The following is a 24,018-nucleotide window of genomic DNA, read 5'->3' on the forward strand; positions in this document are numbered from 1 at the left end:
GAGTGTGGGAGGATTTCTTTAGCGACAATAATGGGGGCTAACACTCTAGTTGTTTTTGCGTTTTCATCTCACGATTTCTAGCTGAAAAAAAAACAAAAGTCACCGTGTAGCTTTGACAGAAATAGGGATTACATTCTAGGGGACCTCCATTACAATGTGTCACTTTGCCAAGGCTTCTGAAAGATTGAATTCTCATCCTTTACATTGTGTTTTACTCCTCTTCATAGCTGTTTAAAAGAGCTCTCAAATCACTTCTTCTGACCAACCAACTATATGTAGAACTAACTATATACTAACTAACTATATATAGACTGACTATTTATCAACTAATGCTATTATGGCTATTATGATTATCGCTTCTTTTGTTTTGGTCATATTTGTGTTCATTCCCTTCTTAGTTGAAACTATATCCCATGAGTGTATGCCCCTAATCTGTTACTGATTATGTTTGTGTATACTTGCACTTATTATGAAGTGTTTTGCTTCCTCGATGTTTAGATGTGTGAGACTGTTTTAGCAATATCATTTGTGCAACAGATTGGTGTATAATGGATACATTTCTTGTTGTAGAACTTAGGCTACGCATTATCTGAGCGCTTAACTATGTCTAAAATGATTGACGGACACACGCAGAATTTGTATATTACATTATTGTAGCTATTTCCTTTAATATGCTGCCTTAATGGCCACTTTTCAAGCCCTTGGAGAGATTTCAGGCTCTTTTCCTTGCCTATACATTGTATCTTTCTTGCATTTTTCATATGTAAATGAAGAAACAGACAATCAAGCAGAAAATTGAGTTTGTTCAAAAAGAGTTATGATTTTGTATTAAGTTCTGTAATCCTAGCTCGACGCCCCCTGCTAAATCAGAGCGCAACAATGAGCAACTCCCACATGCAGCAATCAAAAGCAAACTATACATTTTGGCTTCCGACCTCTCAGGGGAAGAACTGGGGGGATTTGTTTTCTTCTGCAATAAAACCAGCAATTTAAATAGCTTTTTAGACATTATTATGTCTCTAAAATCTACACAATAAACACTGAGGGTTTCCTGATGCTAGGTGAAGTTAGATCGACAGAGTGAACTATTAAGGGAGCTTTATTGCACCTAATGTAAAGTCCTTCGGGGCATGCCTGTAATAAAGAGTTATATAAGCAAATGACCCTTAATTTGACTGGCCTGCTTTTGTATACAGTACATAGTCAAATTCCATGCTTTGCTGCAGAGGTACACTGTTCTAAGTGTGAAAACCATTATGGGAAACTGAAATGGAAAGGTTCATTACCAATGTTGGATCATGTAGACATGAGAACACATGCACTCACAACAAACATCTGCTGGGAGCGATGAGGAAAGGAGAAGATATAAGGAATAAATGTTTTATTTCTCACTTGATTTCCTGCAGCAGATGTAGAGACATGCCATATGGAGCCATTCGGCAGACAAGATACATTTTGGCCTAGTTTGCTTTTCTGAGTTTAGAGCGTCTTCCATCTGTCCGACAACAGGGCGCAGATGTTAATTCGCTTCTTGGACAACATGAGCAGTTGTGCCAGAAGTCACTTAATCAAAGTAGCACTATTTGTGTTCCCTTAAAATATAAGCTTTTAATTTTATCGATAGCTTGCATAATGAAAAAAGATGCAGGGGAAATCACTTGAGGCTGATTCATGTGTGCTGCTGAGTGGAGGCTAAAATAAAAGCAACCACATTCTAAACATGTGCAATTTCATGCCTGAGTTGCGTTTGTAAAAGAGTTACGAGCGTGCCTACGGCGCAGGGGGAAATTATTGGTTGCTGCAAGACAGAAGCAACAAAGAGGCTGATGCTTTTTGGGGAGGGGGGGGGGGTTGAGGAATGGCTCTCTCTCAGTCTGTCTTAAACACGCTCGTAAATCCTGAATGCCAGTGTGATGCCAATTAGTGACCGTGCCCCGGGGCAGATGGAGTGAGGGACGCTGATGAAAACAAGACTGCAGAGGAATTTGGAGCAAAAAATGTCAGAAGGGCTGACCAGGAGGAAGGTAAAACACAAACTAATCAGTCGTTTGAGGTAAAAAGGCCACATTGCATAACATTTCTATTCGGGGAAAGTGAAAATAAAGCGCCTATTGTGGAACTGCAGTATGACGTCTCACCAAAAGATCCACAGCAGAATTGGGAGCATTAAAGTGTGGACATTAAAATACTATTAAAGGTTATGAAACACCTGTTATTAAAAAGGATAATGCAGAGGAGCTTCAGGAAATGTACCGAGTGCTCTGCCGGTCTGCTTGAGGTGAAGTGAGAACTGTTTCGGCCGTAATGAGCGCACATTGAGAGGACTGCGCCTCGTGGTAATGTGCCAGTTCATTACATTTTGTGACAGTGTGAGCAGCCTGCTCCCAGCATTCCCTCTGCTTGTTCAGTTACTCAGCTCAATTGAAGGTAATGTGGGTTACATAAACAGAAGAGTCAGTATGAGGAGGAGACTTCAGGACACTCTGTGTTCTAACATCTCACGGTTGAAGAATTGCAGAGGTAAGAAAAGAAAAGAGAAGCAAGATGGAAATTTGGCAGCAAGGTTTCTTGATTTATCAACTCTTTGACAAGACGATGGTTTTATTTTCCAGTCTGGTTTACGATGACTAAAGTACTTTATCGCCTTACGTTCTTGTCTTCATGCTCACATTTTCAGTCTTTTAAATAATTAGCTGTGTTGAAAATGTCTGCAGCAATGAGGGTTCCACAGATAGCCAAAGTAATGAGAAGAAGAGTTTAGGTAATCTTTCATATACAAATAATATGTTTTGAATTACAGTGCCCGATATAAAACGCCATGTTGGAGACATAAAGATAGAAGATTGCAGCTGTTTTTTGATACAATACAGCATAAATAAAATCTGTTATCTAACCGGCTGTTGGCTGGAATCCTTTGTGAATTTTTCCGAAGAAAATCAAGAACACAGAAATGTGATAAAAACGCTCTAATTGTAGAAGACAGAGTACTCGCCTGTAGAAGTAGGAGCAGCCTCGCACTGTGTTGTGTGTGAAATGCTCTTGGCTCTTCTCGTTCCCAAAGTCCTCCAGGGGGTCGGACCACAGCAGATCGCACATCGGTCCGTATGCCGGGGGCTCTTTGAATCTGTCTAGCTGTGGAAGAAGAAGTCAGGACTCCTGTCAGCCTCTTTCACTGGACAATGACACGTGGAGTGTGCAAACTCAGTACCTAGAAGGCCTTTTTTTGTTAACATAATGTAAATGACTTGGCTTTCAGATGAGGATAGCTCTTTCTTGAACTAAAGCTAGTGGATTACTGGACAGGCGCCGTGATGGACACTTCAATAGAGCACATTTTATTATGCATGCCCTCCGATCGCAGCCACAAAACCCATTTGGAATGATTGAATTAGATAGAGCAGGATCGGACTCTTGAACATTTTTTAATCAGAGTGAGACACATCTGGGGGAATCACTTCGTACACTGCAACTAGGATTGTTATTTTCACGGCACATTGTGCTAAATCTGGCACAGTTTTTTCCTTCATTAACTTTTAATGAATGCAGAAAATATATGAGGCGGACAGGAAGTTTCAATAGTATTTAAAAAGCCATTAAGGGGGTGCTTCACCCACAGAGTATAACATATCAGTTAATCACCTCATGTTACCTCGAGTTGTTGAAGAAAACTTTATTTTCTCACATGCCTCCATGGGGAATTCAAATTAATTAATCTACATGTACTGGTTCCTTATCCATGGTGGAAGCAAACAAAGAAAAATTAGTTTTTTTTTTACATTTTATTTAGCGACTTAGTTTGCCCACTCATGTACTTTGTTTAAAATACAAACATGTTTTACCCAGAATATAAATCAAAATAAACAAAATAACATATTTTACTTATTGTATGCCAAAAGCTCCCTAGTAAAAAAAAAGAAATACTAGAACTAAAAGGTAATTTTGGGTGAGAAATGAATAATGAAATTATCATTTTGCGGTCAAAGTATTCCTTTAACGGATACTTTCATTATAATAACACACAAAACCTGCAGTGTAATGAAATGACACATACTTTCCTGATGTCGTCAAGATTTGTGATTTCTGGAGACAGCCCTCCGTGTACACACAGGAACTGCTGGTTCATAAGTGCAGCCAGGGGAAGGCAGTCGAAGGCGTCCATACATGCGTCATATATCCGCTCTGAATACTTAATTCTACCTGTCATGGGGGGAAACAGGGCAGGGAGAGGAGAGCATGCCAAGTTAAACAACGCCGTTCTCATACATCGGGGCAGTGTGCTAGACTGGGACGGAAAGGCTCCCCAAAGTGCCAGAAAACTTCCCGAACATTTACAAAAAAACGGCACAATTTCACAGCTCTTTTGTGGGTTTTTTCTCCCTTCTCCATCTGAGTCCAACAGAAATACTTCTGACTTGTGTAAATATCGAAAAGGGCAGGAGTCTGAGTGAATCCCACAGCAGGCGCTTTTATTAAGAGAGCGTCTGAGGTTGAAGGCCGAACTGGATGCATAATGAAGAATAACTCGCTTCCACTTCCCTCGCTTGCACTCAATTTAGATCAAAAAGGGTAAGAAAGTGCCAAAGCATTACTTACATTCCTGCTTAAATGTGAAATACTCTGTTAAATGTCTACATTCATGATTCCCACGCAGCAAAAACAGTGTTTTGGGGTAAAGGATCTTTAAGGCCCACAAGTACAGCACACACTGAAACAGAGAAGCAAAAAGAGGATCGGTTAGCTCGTCATCCTTGAATGACACAGGAAACATGAAGCATAAAGTCAAGTCAATTTCACAGAGTACAAGATATTCTGCTTATAAAGAAACATTCATGCGGGACATTTGTGGCGTTCTGCAAGAGATGACAATGCTTCAGAGGATTCATCAGAGGACAGGCACACTCCATTACAATATATTTTATTAATAAAAGTAAATTCCAACCTGCAGTCACAGATTAAATATACGTATTATTCTTTATATTAAAAATCCCTGTCTACAGTATATAACCCTCGGATACACCGTGACATTTGCTATCCAAGCAGATCCATTTGAAGTTATTACAAAAGCCCCTTACCACTTGCAATATGTGCAGCCTGGTTTGATCTCTGCTCAGAGTAAGCTATTAATAAACACAGTGTGTCACAGTTGATTAGGCCCTCGTGAGGACAGAAACAAATACTCACTTCAATACTGAAATACCCTCTGTCAACGTAGTCCCCCAGGAAAAGGTAGCGCGTGGATGCTGGTGATCCTCCCACTTCAAACAGCTTCATCAGGTCAAAGAACTGCCCATGGATGTCTCCGCACACTGGGATAGGAAACAGAAAGCACATCAGGATAAATATTTTTTAAAAACACATGAAAGCTGAGAGAGGCTATTTCCATATTTTCCTGTCAGATGTTAAAAGATACAAATGCATGACATCCCAGTAAACCTGGAATTCTGCAACATAGAAACCATTGTTCATATGTTAAGTATGCTGAAAAGACTATTCACGATATCTGATCGTTCACTTCATTGTAATCAGGTTATTTCTTTAAACAATGTGAATATTATTTATATAAACTGCTCATTTGAGACTGAAAAAGGCAGCGTTTTAGAATGGACCACCGTTCCCTGACGGCTCCACAGCCCACGCTTACTGCAGGACAATATGCAAAGAACAGACCTGAAAACAACATGAAAAACAATGCTGGTTTGGACAAGAAAGGCCAAATAACAGAAGCATTTCTTTACTCAATTTTCACTGAAATGGGGCATTTAGTCTGAATCTATTCCATTCAAAGAAAGATGGGAACATTATTGCAAATAACAGTCCCGGGTATTTATGCTTGTTAGGCTTTTAGTGTGGTGAGATGTTGTTTGGTCAGTGAAAAACCACATGATATAATATGCATTAAGCTGCAAGTACTGTATGAATCCAGATTTTGTTCCTGCATGGCCATTTCTTCATTTAAATCTCTTCAGAAGGATATTTTAGTCCACCCTCTTTACTTCAAAATGAAAGAACAAGAACTGGCTCAAGTGAGCATTTTCATACCTCGCTTTTCCACAACATCCTCTTTCAGCCTCTTCATAACCTTGAGGTGTTTCAACTGTAACACCTATCATTGCCAAATACACTAAAACTTCAATGGCTGAAAGAAACTGGAAAGCTTTCCGTCTCTCACTGGTTAACCGTGATTACAAATCTGCTTGTCACAGCAATAAACAGATAATTGCTGAGAACACTTTCACGTTTTTTCTAACAGCACTGACGGTCTGTTACTCCCCAGGAAGTTAAATTCACGATATTGCTGGTGTCATATCCCTCCTGTGCAGATACTAACAGCGCTGCAGCAGCTGTTAAAGAGCGCCGGGGGAGTGTTCGGGGATAAACCCGTCCACGTAAGAAATCGGGAAGCGCAAATCACTCTACCTGGACGATGTGACCTTGTGCTCCGGTGCTCTCTGGGGGGCACGAGGGGAGCAGAGATTTGCTGCTTAGCCTCCACAGACTGACAGGGTGCACGGAGGTCACCTGATTTAAAGGCCTGGGGTCAAGGTTGGTTCAAGAGGTCGGATACACCTGAAGCTTTTACTTATGAGAGACAAATCTCCTCATTGTTGGATCCATTATGTAATAATTGAAATGAGATTATAAATGCAGAATTGTAAAGATATATAATTTCAAATTAGCATTATAATGACATTTACTAATTCATGTGGTTCATGTGATTAGGGCTGTACAAATAATTGAAATGTTATTCAAAATGCAATATGGACAAATGCAGAATTCAAATAGTAAGTGCAATATTTGTTAAAGGAAAAAAATGTTGTGGAGCTGCAGAGTATAGCATAAAAACGGTAATCTACATACTTAATAAAACATCATTGTTTGGTACAGATCCTTTTGAAATAATACCAAGATTCTTTTTTAAATGAATTTGTAAATTAAGGTTTAAAAAAAACATTTATTTTGATATCTTTCAAAATCATCACAATTAGTATTTCCTTTCCAAAACGTGCAGCGCTTTAACGGAAAAAGGTCATCTTTATTTCACTATTCAAATTGAAACAAGTACCAGTCCTCTCTGAATTGGGAGGTGCATGCACACCTTGCTGTGTGATGGCTCATGTGCTCTCTGTATGTTTATTATGGACCTGTGACATACGGTGCGCCGTCATTCAGCATGAGCTTTTGTTTGGGAAATGCGAGGTAGTGCCTGAAAGCTCAACCCGATCAGATCCGGTTCTATCACCATAAATATGTGGCAGCTGTAATGATCTTTGCAGAAGGTGTCTTTGTTTCAGTGTCAGTACACAGGCACACATTCAAAATCGCTGGTATTGCTTGCAACTAAAATCATAAATGCTGAGCGAACTCACAGCAAATGTTTTTCTGTGATTTTGTTTGTTCTGCTGTATTTCTATGCTGCTTAAAATCAATAAACAAACGGGTATTATATACACAGGTATTTCTTCCAGGAAATGGGAGCAGAGGTTGGTTAATTCTTCAAGTTCAATCTTACAGAAACTTGACCCGACGTTATTTCACACATGAATACAGATGACATATTAAAATGAAAAGAAACAGTTATTACGCAGTGAAGAACTAGTGAGTTGAACCCTTTTGGAGAAGTGTATTCTTGTGCTCTCCATGTTCTTTTTCCACCTACTATCGCCATGCTTTGTTAAAGGACGGTTTCAAGCCTTAACTGTTTTTTCGTGATGAAATGCTTATGTCGTCGATAATACAGTTCGCCATGTCCTATCTGTGGGACTTCTGAAGCAATGGAGAGAGGACTCAAAGACACGAGGAGAGCTGGAGCTTTGATGGCAAACACTGACGGTTTATTTGGAGCTTCGGCCGGAGACATGTCACGGGCCACGAGTTGACCACACGGTTGCGCCAGGTTTTAACTAGTTCAGAGTGTAATAATCAACATTCTTCAATAGATAGACTAAACGGCTGGTGAAACTGAATCAACTTTGTTGTCGCTTATGGCTCGGGGTCATCTACACCCCAAGAAGGATGTGTTCCAGGTGTCCCACAACAATAACTATCTCTGACGGAGAGTTGCCCGGTCATAAACTGGTAACAACAACAATATGCTTGGGCAGCCCCTCCTTAAGGGAGATAACGGCTGCTCAAGGTTGGGCATCTGCGTCAGAGGGCAAAAGGTAAACATGTATACAGAATTATTCCCTGACACTATCCACTGGTATTGTAGCAACATATGGCAAGACATTTGAAGAACTAAATCTATGCAGTCAGTGTGATCAAAACAGCAATTAAAACTAACTCGATAAGCGACTTACAGCGGTTCCAGTTCGGTAAACAAGTTTGAAAATTCACCTTCTTCACCTGACAGCTGTAATAAACAACACCGATCAGCGACATCAAACCAACGTCACGACAGAGGCAGCGATGATAAGCATCCACGTTTGATATCAACTCATCTATTCTTCAAGCAAACGGCTAATTACGTAATAAAAACATGGCAAATAGATTGAAATCTAATTTAAAAAAGGACACAGAGCTCTTTTCCCGAAGCTTTGTGTTGCTTTGTGAACTGTATCTAGCAGGAATAACTACAATAGGAGCCTGTGAAAAAGTCTTTCAGAAAGATACCCAATTAGTGGGAGCTGGAGGACAACGTTGGAGAGCAATTATCTCGAGTTACGAGCCTCGCGAGGCAGCGCTGAGAATCAGCTCTCCTTGATTGCATCGTAAACCTCCGCTTTACCATTTGTCTTTTATTAAACCCACACTGTAACTTTTAAATCCACAGTCGGGACCAACTTCAAAAAGAGAGTATTTTATGTCCAATTCAAAAGATGTCCTTTTGCAATCTGGCCAATACTACTGCCGTACAAACGGTTTATTTACATTGGTTGTAAGATTTCTTGAAAATGGGTTTATTGGAACAGATATGGCCATATCAAACAATGTTTAAATAAAGAGAACTTAAATTGTAGCTAGTGTTTTGATAATGTAGCTCATTAACTGTATGTACTATACACATATTCAAATAATTCGCTAGGGTTCATTTACTCTATTCTTCAAATACCTGGTTTATAAAGGTTGAAGTAAAAGCCAATGCAACTTTGAAATGAGGCTTTAATTGGGCTGAACCATGTCTTTGTCTGACACTGAAGGGAATTAAAACCGCATCGACCTTTAAAGCTTATTAAAACTAAAAGGTATGAGTATAAAAACAAACTGCAATTAAAGCAAGAGAGCTTTTTACTTTATAAATACAAATAAAATGGGGATATTTGTTGTAATATCCTGACTTTGCTGTATCCTTGCCACCATTAAGGGTTAATGTATAACTCAGTCAAGATGCTATTTTTATCACTTTATTATCTTTTATTGCAATACCAACTTATAATAAATACAAAAGTTGCCAAATTCTTATCTCCTCCATTCGTAATCTCCAACCAGCAGCCAGTGTTCGTTATGGTGCTCAACACATTTCAAAAATAAACTGACAATATGTTTATTTCAAGGTACCAGTAACATTATTACACATTGCCTCCTAAATTCAGAGATATACTGTAGGGACATGTAATACCCTTGGTATTCAAAAATGTGTACAAAAACAACAAAGCACATCTGGTGTGGGATGTGAAGACTGGTTATCGCTATGGAGACGATTCATCAAATCCCTTCAACAATGGCAGATGCTGTGCAACAGAAAGAAAGCAAACTCCACCTGCTCCTGTCAAATACTGAAGGACAGTATAGTGTTGGTGGTTATTTAACAGTTTTGTTCTCGTTAGCCTTTAAGAAGTGGAGACTGTCGTATTTGTTTAACAGCACGAATTGTACCACCTCTTGTCAACACTTCACCCTTTGATGCAACCTTGTGTGTTCCATTTGAAGTAATTGGTGTCGAAGCACTGAGGGAAAAAACACATCTAAGCTTCTGCTGACCTGATAAAAGACCTCTACGAGCATCACCTATGGCAACAATAAACACACAGATGGAAGCAACAGGCACCTTTCTCTGGGAGGTAATTGTCCTTAACACCCCTCACATTGTACTGTGCTCCAATACTGTCTGAAGGGATGACCACCAAGAGAGCAATAGAGTGGTGCAGTGACGCGTCCTAAAACCTGGAAGTGGGTTAGCATTTTACCACTACCAGTTCCCTCGTCTCTGAGTCAACGGGATCTCTCCATAGCATTTTGGAAAATAGCTCGAAATAAGGTCTGTGGTTGACACAAATGTAAGAGACGGATCAGGTTTTGTTCTACGATATTAAATACATCAGCATGGACCCCACTGGGGATTTCCGAAGAGTTTACGTTTCTGAAAAACGATGGTTGTTACCAAATGGCTGAATAGGACTACAGAAGTTGTCGAGGGCGTTGCACGTCATTACACCGAACACGTAAACACTCCCGCTAAGTTTGTTTGCCCTGTTCTGCTTGAAAGCAAGTACCTGCCTCCTGCAAACTGTTCAAACAAAACTTCAACTTGTACAATTTTGAATCTGTATTTTTGAATATGGATCATAAGTTGGCGTGGCGTTGAAGCAGCGACCCTGCTGTAGTTCGTTTATAGCATAACGTTAGCATTTTGCTTCTGGCGATCAGATTTATAAGTTGAAAATTATAAAAGTAGGGTAGACATGTGGATATTATCCGGCTGAACAAAACGTGCATTTATATAACTGGTTTGTTTTCCACAGACCTTATCTCGAGCTATTTTCCAAAATCCTATGGAGAAATCCCATTGCTTTTATGTCGAGGGAACCCATGCGCAGCTTACTTCCGGGTTTTAGACGCGTCACTGCACCACTCTTTTACTGTGAGGACTAGTGCAGGAAAATGACCAATATTTGAATGTTTTGTCTGCAGGAGGGAGTACCTGAAGCGCACGTCCAGCACACTGTGCAGAGGAGGAGTGCTCGCTCCTCCAGCTGACCTTTTGGAAAGCTGTCACTTGCTGATGAATAAAACAGTGGGGTGACACCGAGGGGTTTAATCACGGACCGAGAACACCAGATGTAACAGTTACAGGGAATGTAGTCGCATAATCTGTGCGTGCACAATGCTAGTTGATGAAAAACTGAAATGCTACTACGCCACACTCCTTTCGCTCTGCTCTATCACAGTAAACACACAATCATCCATCGCTGTGCTCCAGTACACCTACAGACACGCTTCTCCTACCTCCCTCTTGTCACACAACATACAAAAACGAGAGCAGAGCCCACATAAGAAGAGCGGGTGGGAGTACATTATCTGGAGTGAGAAACAATTCGTTCTGGCCATCTCCTGCCTGTGCGCTAAAGTGATCTCCCTGAGTAGCAGCATATCAGCGGGCAGCAGCTAGTGAGTGGGTGGTGGGCATTACACAACCTGGCTTCAGAACCTACACAGGCCACTCCAAAGGCCGGCTCATTGAGCGAGAGAAATCCACGGCGATGCAGACGGTGCCAGATCAAGTTTTGATTGAGACCGCGTGATAACAATACCCCAGGTTTTATGATGGCACTCTTTCGATGAGCTTACATCCTGCAAAGCGTGCGTTTATGCAAAGGCAGAGGTGGGGCTTGCAATCTGTTATGAACATCAAAACTGGATTTGATGTTTAACAAGCTGCTATCTTCCCTACAGCAGCAACAATAAGTGACAATGTCCGATTGAGAGTAAGAGCTCAACCAACTTTGACTGTGTTGGCATAAACCACTGATTTCCTAAACCTTTACAGTGAAGCACCCCTTTGTAATAGCTTGTGTAGTGTGTGTCTATGAACTCTGGATTTCTTTGTTTTTATTAGAGGGGAAAAAAACAAAACATGGTTGAAATATATACATTAGCCCAACCGGTATTGGATCTATGAAGTAAATATTGGTCGTTGTTCAACAGTTGTGAAAATAGTTTTACTATGGTACATTCTCCAAGAGACATTTTACAGACAACGCTATACCTGCAATAAGCTTTTATCCACCTAGCAGTAAAATCCAAAATATTTCTCATTGAAAGGCTGTTGCATAACGACCTATTTGAAAGGTCCAATGTGTGACACAATTGCCATTGTTATCAAGGTCTTATCAACCTCTTTAAAGTGTACACAAGACATTCCATATCAAGGTCTTAACATTTCCTCACCAAGAATACATTAGAAAAGAAATATCTAATATAATGAAATGTAAACAGCTAAGGTGGAAAGCATTTCTGATTCTACAGGGCACCTCAATATCTCGTGAAAAAAAGCACTTTTTTCTGTTTGTTAGAGACAAACAGGGTCGAGCGGCCGCACTGCTAACAGGTGATGAACGGAGTAAAAGCTCGCTGTTGCCTGGCGATGTGGCTGTAGGAGCTTTATGGATGGGTGTGTGAAGGCCATGGTAGCAGCTTGTACTCAGTGGCCTAAGCCCAGCTTCGTCACACACACACACCCCCTCCCTCCGCGAAAAAACCCCCACCTGCCATCTGGCCAAACCAGGAAGTGACTATGTGAATGTGAGAAGCGTAGAGGGAGAGAGACAGCCGACATGACATGGTGCTTTGCATCTATGATAAATATTTACTTACTAATTCGCTGACCATGTGTCATGTCGGAATAGCAGGTGTGCTAACGTGGGGAGAGAAAGAAGCAGACCCCGAGCATGACGCAGAGGTAAAACATGGAGGGAAGAGAACGGAGAGAAACAAAGAAATGTTTATAGAGAGTGGTGTCCGCGTGCACGAGAGGGAAACACAGCAGGATCACGTGCACGCGCAGCAGAGAAATCCTCGCTGAAGAGGACACTGAGTGGGAGAGGGGTTGAGACAGGGGTGTTGAGTGGGAGGGAAAGAAGCGCTTCAGTGCACACACACACAAACACACAGCTCCACAGAACACTGTTTCTATGTAACACAACAAAGGATGGAGTTTTAATGCCTGAAAGCATCGTTTGAGCTGTTCTGAAATATGAAATCAAGTAACAGAGCATCTCAGAATTTGAAAAAACAAATCTGACCACAGGTCAGCGTTGGAGCATGTTTACACAAGAAACTATTCTGTTTAGGCTTAAGGCAGGAAAACATGATATATTTACCCGTCCAATTAACTCCCTAGTTTAACATCATACAAACTGATATATTAAACTGTATGTGTATCTTATATAATAATACACACAGGATTTGCTCCAGCATAGGCAGGCTCTAAAACAGATCAGAGATTTTCCTTTTCGCGCATATGTGTTTAATTTGTATAAATAGCCATGCAAATGAACTTATTAAGTGTTGTTTACTTTCAACTGAAAGATCAATACCATTCATTTTGAGTTAGTAATCAATTTCCTTGAATACACACTGATGTGCAGCTTCGAGTGCAAAATATCCTTTCAACCCACGGATTTGTGGTACTTTGTCATGCGCTTGAATCACTCAAAAATATTTGAAATCTGGTTAAGCATAATAGCATTGTTCTTAGTTACTTGCATATGCACCTGCAAACGTGAAGTTGTCTTTTGTTAGGCTTCACCCTCTTCAACAACCAGACAACATATTCTATTATCATAATGGCCTCAGTAAAAAGACCAAGACTTTTGTCTGAAAAGGGTCGTGCATTTATGAATTTAAGTGTGGACGAGGTCTGCCAGATGTGAGCAGAGGCCTCTCCAGACTGGATTTGGAGAATGATCTCGTACTAGGAAACGGTGGGTTGCCATAGTGCTTCTGATTGCGACGACATCAAAGAAGCCTCATCAGAAAGTCTAATGAAGGAACCGGCCACTTGACCAGGAAGAAAGACAACAATAGATGCACTGGATCTGTGCATATGCATGAACGAGCCTGCTATTACTGACAGTATGCTCCTTCAGCGAGGACCACATGAAGAAGATGCTCAACTGTAAAAAAATCCAAATGAAAAATAAATAAATATTGTGAAGAATAAAGTAGCCACAAACACATGACAGCAAAGGTTCATTTTGTAATAGTTAATTGGGAAAATAAAAAGATGAATGTAGTCATATTTCCTTTTCCCAGGGTTAGCATCAAAGCTAAGTATTTAATAGCCTGTCAAAACTGTTTTTTAATGCATGAAGCAGCCAACTGAGCGAGTCACTCAAGCTAGTTGGTTTTGGCAAATTGGATGAACTGAAGCTGTGTGTTTCCAAAAATAAAATAATTGTGTCTAGCCACAACATGCTCCACGTGTAACCTCCAGGCACAATGACTCACTTAAATAAGAAAATGACGTTTATATGATGTAACCATGCAGTCCTCTGTAAAAGAAACCCAGAGGGTGTGTTTCAAATCAAACACATACACACGTCTCTGCAAGTTAGCATTAAAAGAGTTATTTTAGGATATTATATAATGCAATTTCATCATGATTCGGACCATTCCTATTTGGTCTTTCTCATTTGCTTCTTCTGCCATGTATGAATGCAAACACTAAAAGTAGATCATCATCGCTAATCAATTTTGTTAATTTAGTCTTCAGATCTGTTAAATAGATAATGTACTACACATTAAATAAAATATTAAATTGAACCTGAAAAAGTGCTGTTCTCTGGTGATAAATTAAAATAACTTAATGTACTGACCTGTCACAGGGGCCTCGATGTCCAGCAGGTTCTTCTCTGCACGCAGGATGGTGGCCCCCTCCCCTATGAGCCTCAGGGCCACCGCCTCCTCCACGCGGCCCTCCTTGGTTAGGTGCGCTTTCAGCACGTCCACTTTGGGCTTCCCATCGCTGTCAAACACCTCTTTAGCCGTCAGCCGGTGACTCGGGGGGAACGGGACAGCTGCAAGGGTTACAAAAAATAAGGGTGATTAAGGCTGCTTTCAACACATATTTACTGGCTTATAAATACTTTCATTCACGACATGCTTAGGAGGATACACAGTTAACTCCACATCATTGAGCAAAAGGCATTTGAGCTGTCTGATTAGCAGGTAGGGGGGGGAAATAACTGTTCACTCCCCTGCTGCCAGCCCCCCCTCTGAGACAATTTACAGGATTGCTGCTATGATCTGTGAGACCATATTTAATATTGATAACAGACAGTTTCTAGCATGCTTGGCAGTATTCAAAAACAAAAAAGATTACACCTTAAAAGGTTGTTATTTCTACAAAAGGCTTTTCATATGAGCCAAGTGTTTAATATGCAACCATTTCTATATTTAAACTAGTTTCATGTGTGTGAATATTAGAAGAGAGACGTCTTCCTCATGCATCTACTCATTTGTCAGTCACAATGATTTAAAAGCGTGAAAACATGTTTATTTTGCAGAGTCTTGAAGGCACCATGGCAATTAGACTAACCGAATCCCCAACAGATCAGTGTTACTGTCACTTTAATGAGAGGCTTACAAAACCAAAAGCTTTTCACAGATATTCAATGTGAACCGCAATTTTGGACACAACAGATGCATTCAAAAGCCTGAATCCTTTTTGCATGCACTTTAATTTAAAGCAGTGAACTCTCCAATTCAATCACAAACAATGGACGGTGCACATTGGCTTTGCAAACAGCCCGATGAGCCTTTAGACGGACTTTAATGGAAGCTTGGTAACAAAAGAATAGAAACCCCACAATGTTATTCAGTTAAGTGGAATTCATGTTCAGCAGCTGACATCGAGCAGGTAAAACATTTTTTAATTGAAACCATTATTTAATGTACTTTTTGCTTGAACAAAAGCCTAGTCTATTAATATTTCCTTTTTTACAACCCCCCGATGAGCATATGACTTGCTGACAGCATAGGAAGAAAAAAATGAAATGCTCGAAGACCACATGGTGAGGCCTTTTCATTTGGCAGCTAAAAAATAAGACATACACTTAATTAACATCCACTTGCAGACTTTGCACATACTATACGAGTGTGACTAATGCACTAAGCCGGTACAAATACTGCTGAGTCGGTAGCTATGTGTGTGTGTGTGAGTGTTTGTGTTAACATCCATCTGTCCCAAAGGTGACATCAGAGGTAATCAGACCTGTGCTAAGTGACAGACGACATTTGGGACCCTAAGTGCAGTATTTAAAGCTTTCTAACAGGTGTATGGTGAATTGCAGATTTACTGGATTTGCAGATGTGTACCCTGAATATTTCCAGCATTATTCAGCAGTCCTAATCACAAAGGAATGAGAGGCAGACAGATGATAACTCGCAACACATGACATTTTCTGAAATAATGCTTAATCTACTTGAATAACATTTGAAAAAGCCAACAAATTAAATTGGAATCCTGTGTCAGAAAATGCAACATTATGATGCTAGTAAAGTATTTTTCTTGTATATTCAAGACCAAAATGATCATAATAGGCTCCTAACACACATTTTTTCAAACCAAATAAATATTTGATGTGCTTAAAACTAACGTTTAAAAACAATATGAGCCGAATGTCTCCGGTAGTTATCTGGGGCATTCAGAAATAGAGAGATAGAATTACCCACAGCCCCGGTTCGGCCTCCCATGAGCACCTGCTGTGCAACTCTAGGCCGGAGCATCAGAGCTCTGGCCCCTGAGACGCTGGACTCTGACAGTGTGAACATCCTGTGAGCTGTTCAGGGACATTTTCCTGATGAGAATGACAAGCTAGGTCAAGAATATGCAACGTCATTCATATTCACTGGATGATTAAAGGCATTTGTATTAGCTCTGCTGAGGTGACTGGGTTTGTTTATCCGTCTGTCAAGAGTACAGAAAAATGAAAAGCCAGATTTGAATGAAACTTAGTTGAAAAATGTAGCATGGTCATGGAAGTAGCCGTTGAATTTAAAGGGTGTATGTTAAAAGTAATGTACTTTTGCGTTTTCTCCTGTATTACGTGAATATGTAACAGATTCTACTATATATACGCAGACAAACACTGAGTAGCATTCTTTAATCACATGATATAAAAGTCTGGGATACACCATTCCCACCACATTGTTGACTCTAAAGCTTATACTTATCTGTGTTTATGTCTGACAGTGCAGCAAAAACAAAATGTCCCCGCCGGGAATCAATAAAGTTGAATCTTAATCTTTATCTTAACCGTCAGATAAGGGCAGAGGGTACGGTGCTTACAGAATATCCTTTAGCCCCATATTGTTGGCCAATTAAGCTTTAGTGCAATGACAGGTAATCTCCAAAGGCAGTGTACCACGGCCGGGCTCTTCCTGAATCTGAACTTCTTGAAACGAAAGCAAGTCATTTTTGACTGTGCAAAAAACATGTTGTGTCTGAGTGGAGAGGAAGCTGATAACAACATGGGGAAAGCCCATATCGAATGGCTGTAACTGTTATCTCCAACAGGCGTTGGGAGATAATGTGATGTGCTGTGTGTGTGTGTGTGTGTGTGTGTGTGTGTGTGTGTGTGTGTGTGTGTGTGTGTGTGTGTGTGTGTGTGTGTGTGTGTGTGTGTGTGTGTGTGTGTGTGTGTGTGTGTGTGTGTGTGTGTGTGTGTGTCTCCAGCTAATCTTGCCCACCTTTCGAACACATAAGCCAAACGTTTTCTGTGCCAATGTGTGGCTGTTTTGGTTCTCATAGTTATGTTTTCGATTAAATTGACCGTTTTATACCAACATTAACTGCTGACTCCTCATCCTTTAGTAGCAAAAATCAAGCAATTATGGAGGCTAAATTAAAACCTAAGATCTCCTAAAATCTTTTGGCCTTTGTCGTGGCTCAAAAACATCCATAGAAAAGTTTAGTCTTATTATGAACCGCAGCTCAAATGGCATACCAGACATCTTATGATCCACTAGAGCTAGGTGATACGAGATGAATACATCTTTGTTGTCGTTATCTTTGCCGGCCATTTTGACTGGAAGGGAGCCAACAGGGACCATTCAGCGATGCGACTCTTCTGAACCTGCAATATATGGAGTGACCTTTTCTGTTTAGATGTTATTTCAATAAAAAACTACAACTGTCACTAAAATGTTATCAGAATATCTCCATGGCTGTTCTCAATAAGAACCTCTACAGGTGCTGATGCTGCACAATGTCAGCCTTTAAATTGTGTTTATCCAATTTCTACAGATATGAACAGTGCAGCAATAGTGGCTGTAGATGTTGACCACATCTGCTCCCACTGAAGCATAAACATAACACATCCTAACATTTCGAACACTAAAGAATAACATTATTCTTTAAAAGAAATAACCCATGTGAAAGCTGTGGTTGTTCAAGCACTGGCATCCTTTCAACACATCATCCCTCCATTTCCTTCGGTCATGACAATGGAAACACTGTGAATTTTCCCCTGTGGAATTTCTAACAGCCCTCTCATTAAAAGGAGCAACACCCACCTATGCCAAAACATTACATGACACATTGTAATGGTAGGCTCCACGCTCAGAAGAAAAAGGCGTTACCTCATGACAAAAATAAAAATCCTGAGCTGAGAAAAGAGCTGTGTGGATAAAAGACTCGATCGGAGAAGAAAATCATCGAACTTTTGTTGTGTTCAGTTAATTAAACAAGAAAATGTGCGGGGATGTCAAATATTGCGTTAAAAATGGGCCACATCTTTCGTTCACATTGCATATTAACTGTTCAAATATGAGCTCCTGCCAAAACATAAAACAAAATGGCAGTATTTAAACCCTCTTCCACACAGGAATTGTTGATTGTTGAGAATAATCCTTTCATGCAGAGCTTTATAGCTGTGGGAGCATTAACCGACCTCAGGCTACCCGAGTATGACTCAAAAATGGTCTCCATTAGTCGCTCGCTTTTGCCTTCATTAATTTTACCATTTCTCTGTTCCCTTGTTATGTAACTGGGAAATTGCACTGCAGCTGACTGTTGAATGAGAGAGAAAATAACAGAGTGAGAGAGGGTCAGAGAGGAGGGAAAAAAACAAATCTGCAGTCTGATTTTACTTTCCCCGAGTAATTTGTCTCAGATTAGCATTCTAATGACCAAGATACAAATTAAAGCCATCCATCAGCCATTAGGTTTAGAGACTACTAGACCGCTAAACCTCTGAATGTCTGCAGGGTGTGTTAAATAAACTTGATCTAATAAACGGTACAATGTTATGTTGGTCAACAGGGTTTAAAGCAATCTTTAATGATTTCCTTCTTCAGTGGATTAGCAACGAGTCTTTAGAGCTGTAGATCATCAGCCCCAGCAGCCCCCTTTGTTCATGCAACACGCATGAATAGAATATTTATCTCAGAGTTTATCAGACTTTCAAGTGTGATTCCTGAGAAATCTGCAGCACGGGGCGCAGTGCATCTGACGCCGCTGAGAAGCAGTGGGGAAGAGGCCAGCTTGAAATGTTCAGGTTGGTGTAGTTCAGAGCTAATGCTATCCCTCGGAGGAATGAGACAGCGGGAGGTGCGGAGTCATATGGTGCTGGACACATCAGCCTAATTGGAGAAAGTGAGACAGACTGATGCAGCAGCGCCTGGCTTCATTTAGTGAAGAACAGAAGAGTGCAACGGTGATCTTCAGCAGGCAGCCCAGATGTCTAGAACTCCTGTACATCGTCTTTTTCTTTTTTCTCAGCTGTCTGAAAGATGTCTGTGCTAGATTTTGTATCATAAAAACACGTAGAAAACACAAACTAATGAACAAAACAGGCCTGTGTGTGTGCCCTTTATAGCATCGGAAATGGTTTAAGATGTGATTTTATTGATATATTACAGCTTCACTCACACAATATATTCAGTCAATCGATATATATAATGAGAGCCACTACTGGCAACCATGGTGCTAGTTCATTTTCATCAACTGCACAGCTAAACCTTCAGCAAACACTGACTGAGGGCCAAGACAGTCAGGAAGAGCTATTTGCTAATAACTGCCTCTGTATTATGCTGTCAAGAAAGACAGTTGAGTAAAAGTGTGATACCATGGTGTGAAAATATTCTACAAAAAGAAAGTCTTGCATTGAAAATCTTACCCAAGGAAATGTACTGGATTCAAAATGTACTTAAAGGACTGATAATAAAAGTTCTCATTACAGTATGTGGAATTGCCCAGTTCAGAATAAGATATATTACAATAAAAAATTATTATTATCAATGCATTTATGTGTCGATCACTTACATGTTGCAGCTGTTAAAGGTGAAATAAAATAAAAATAAAAAACGATTTACTGCGGGGTAGCTCAATCTATAATAATACATCATAATTCATTTTTCAATTACATTTTGATTTAATAATCTAAATCTACATGTAACTAGTAAATATAGTTATCAAATAAGTGTAAGGCAGGAGGTATAAAGTAAAAAGACTAGAGTTAAGTACCTCAACATTTTACTTCCAACCATATAGTAAGTCAGCAATGTCCAAGCTGTGTTGGGATTGTGGCCAATAAGTGGGCATTCAAAAACAAATCTACTTCTTTCAAAGTGCACAGATACATCAGAAACACAACAACTTGTGATACATCCTAACAATTGCAGGGCCTCAATCCTGCCACGCACAGCATCTTTCCATCAGATGGCGAATTGACACCCAAGAAGTCGCTGACGGTGCAAGATGCAGCGGGTTGTCATTGCCAAAGTCAAACCCTCCGCCCCCTGCAATCAGACAAGCAGCTTCCCTCCCCAAACACTCAGCAGGAGCAGTGGAGATCCCAGCTTCACCAACTAGAAGCTGAGGCAGAACAAATAACATATCAGTTAATATAAAGCAAAGAATAAGTCATTTGACTGCAAAGTCTCGTGTTACTAAGGTAACGCCGTTTCTGATCTAAACGTTGATAATGATAGATAACTTCCTCCCTTTAAACAAAGTGACTCACACTATCCCCCTGAATCATTTCCCTTTTAGAAAGACAGTGCCGTGCTCTTTATCCTCGGGCAAGGTTAAGTGGCTGGCAGCACGAGTAAGATGTGTGAGTAATAAATCAAGTGGAAGCTCAGTATCTGATCAAACGGTACGTAGATATCAGTGTCGTAAGACAGATTATGCCGTAATGGGCCCTCTGGCAGAGAAATGTTAAAAGGTCCCAAACAACTCCTCCACAGGAGCAAGACGTTGAGACTGAAAGAGACACGAAGCAACCACAAACCATGCAGACGTGTCGTATGTGGTTGCTGTGTGTCCCTTTGTGGTCCTTCTTTGTCCCTTTGTGGTCCTTCTTTGTCCCTTTGTGGTTGCTCTGTTCCCCTTTGCGGTCGATTGTGTGTGTAGATATTTTGCATCTCTTAATAGTGATTATGCATCTCTTTGTAGACGTGTTGCATTTCTTTGTGGTCGCTTTGTGTTTTCTTTGTGTCTCTTTCGGGGACACCTTGCAGGGGAAGACATTTGCCCCATGAGCCCAGCAGTAACTGATCAATAGGTGAGACAGCACAACCAAAGTGGAGTGCAGCAGTATTTCCTTGCATAGAGCAACTCACAAAAAGAATAAAACACCCGGTAGCTCATCAACAAATGTGATTATACTTCAGAAGTATAATGGAGCTGCACTGTATGTATGAGATGGATTGACGGTGCAGAAATGAAAAGGAAATCAATCACACTTAGACTTTTTTCCAGTTGGAAGCCTTTTAGTGATGAAGCTTAGACTGCATTTGGTTTTTGCACAGAAGTGTTGAATAGGGCACCAAGAGTGTGCAAGTCACTCTCTAATGATAGCCGGGGTTTGTTAATTCAATTATCCAACAGCATTCAATTAGAGACGGATATGTTCGGGAGTCCAGGATGAACAGAATGCAAGAGCGTGTGTAGGCGGTTGGAAACAAAGAACATACTGTACATCAGAAAGAACCTCAACTTCAAATGTCATGTGGCAGTTTCATTGCTTCATTATTACACCACCACTGAGTCCATTCGCAGCTGATTACCTGACATGCATAATGCAAAAGATATGGCTATCATCGCTGACAACAAAGGACTGCAGTAGCTGAACCATATAACGCATTATATTCGCAAAGTGATACATTATTTATGTGCTGTATGGTCCAATATGGTGTACCTCACACACCGGATACACCAGCCTGATGTCTGCATGTCAGGTTGGAAATTGGCAGATTTTTCCAACCCCACCTCCATCTCCAACCAATCTCGACAGCCTCAATGCTGTCAATCAATAATTCACAAGACCATAGAAATCCCTCTACACAACTAACCCAAAGCTGCACAATTACACCCACCGTCCATAGTAGAAACGGTGTATTGGAACATCTCTAAAAAGGATTAAAACAATATTTGGGAGACTGAAACCTAATTTAAATTATTACAAATCAGAAATAAATGGTAGGCTAATCCAACAAAAACAACAATCTTCCTACAACAAAACTGCTCTGAGTCAGCCTATAAAACACCATTATCCACCTTCTGAAAAGCCATTTCCTGTGCTTTAATGGGTGGTTGAATAATTGCACTTGAAGGCGACAAGTGAAATTCTGTAGTCTTTCAAAATGATTGGAAACTGAATGAGCAGCTGTGTGGATGTAAAGTGCTTTTATTGCACACTTTAAGTATTTTATCATTCTGCATAAGTAAACATGCTGGATCTCATCATGGAGCTGACGCCGCAGCTGAATCCATACAGCGAGTAGTTACGATAAGACTGTACAGTGAAGGTATTACTTTATATGCATGCAAATGAAAAGTCAATCTATAGAACATTTAAAGCTTCCCATCTGGACAGAGCAGAGATTTAAAAAGGCTGGTTGGCTTTTAGGGTCTAACGGTGAAAAGGTCACTTATAAAGAGGCATGAACCTCTTTACCATGCATTAGCAGGGATAGAAGCCGACCTGAACAAAACACTTAACTGAGCTTTGAAGATCAGGGCTTTTGCCGAATGTAGGTGCGTAGTATGGCAGTGGAGCAGTTCATCTCCCAGAGCCAGACAGAAAGACAGAGCAAGAACTGTCAACAAAGCCTCCGGGGGGCTGTATCAAAGAAATCGTGCCATGAAGACAAGTAACACAGAGCCCAGCAGGTATTAAGGAGAACATATTTAATCATGTGTGCAGACAAATTATCAGTCATCGACTCAAATTAATAATTTGTACTCTTGCACTACTTCATTTGCTTCCTGTAATTAATAATTCATGCCCTAAAATTACAGAATTGAGCTTTCAAAGTACAATTAATTCCTTTAAATTAATAGCACACTGCTCATGCAATTGTGGAGGGTGTTTCAGCACTCCTTGCTGCTAAGCTTTGGTTACATGGAGCACAATTCCTGCAGTGTATTGCATTCATATTAAAATGTCCCACCTGGGTTTAATAGGTTTATTCTGTTTTGCAAGTGAACCCACTATACAGATTTGTAAGGTCAGTTTGCAAGCTTTGCCCATTTCCACTACTTTACAGCATGTGTTCCATTTCCATAACTAATTTCAGCTGTAATGACAATCATTTGTATTAAATGCTGCCAGTGGACAGTTACTGTACTTTGAAGAGAACATCTCTATCTGCTACAGCAGTGTAAGCTTTAACATCTCATTGACAAACAGGAGAGATATTAGATACAAGTGAGTAAAAAGGGTTGCCAGGGAAACAGCGCTGTGGAGTCTCAGTCTCAATCTTTCATCCATCAAAATATTGGCTTATAAACGAGTCGCCGGCAGCACGTTAGATTCTGCACTGGATTCAAGGTTGGAAACCTGATCAGAAGACTCACATCCCACTGTTACATGCTTTAAAAAGAACATGTAGAGCAGAATATAGTGAACAAGGAGTTTGACGATGCGTTTGACACTACAGCTGTACACTACAATAACGTGTGTGGTTTTCCATCACCGGCAGTTATCTAGGGATCCTCATTATTAAGATTGACAGGTCGTAAACTAAACAAGCCAACAATACAGCCCAGACCTGCATCCACCCTGCTATAAGCTGTCAGGGTCATCACAGGCCGTCAAGCTCTGACAGACAAAAGCCCATAGCAGAGTTTTAGAGACGGACAGCGACATGGGAGACAAGCAAATGGTAATGCTGCTGCTGGCTCAACAGATTCTGGATGAGAGATGTAGAAAAAGCAGCAGCAGGTGATCAAAATGCACCGCTGCACAGACAGCACTCTGACTAAGTCCCTGATTAATTAGCGAGGTGAGGGCTGAAGCGTGGGAGGCTGGCGTGGGCTAACGTAGGGATGGATGAATGTATGTCTGT

General features: G+C 40.5%; 1 protein-coding gene across 4 annotated transcripts in view; it reads right to left on the reverse strand.

Annotated features, from left to right (window-relative positions):
• Window positions 1–24,018, reverse strand: part of LOC307031181 (protein phosphatase 3 catalytic subunit alpha-like) — a 65,553-nt gene that overhangs the window by 22,385 nt on the left and 19,150 nt on the right. For all 4 annotated transcript variants that reach the window (XM_079668056.1, XM_079668057.1, XM_079668058.1 and 1 more), the window contains exons 2-6: window positions 14,538–14,738; window positions 5,182–5,306; window positions 4,594–4,705; window positions 4,052–4,197; window positions 2,993–3,132 (exon numbers count right to left, since the gene is read on the reverse strand). In XM_079668056.1, coding sequence (XP_079524182.1) covers window positions 2,993–3,132; window positions 4,052–4,197; window positions 4,594–4,705; window positions 5,182–5,306; window positions 14,538–14,738 — 724 coding nt within the window. The remainder of the gene's footprint in view (window positions 1–2,992; window positions 3,133–4,051; window positions 4,198–4,593; window positions 4,706–5,181; window positions 5,307–14,537; window positions 14,739–24,018) is intronic.

The sequence above is a fragment of the Notothenia rossii genome (assembly GCF_949606895.1).
Source record: "Notothenia rossii genome assembly, chromosome: 3".
Classification (NCBI taxonomy): Eukaryota; Metazoa; Chordata; class Actinopteri; order Perciformes; family Nototheniidae; genus Notothenia; species Notothenia rossii.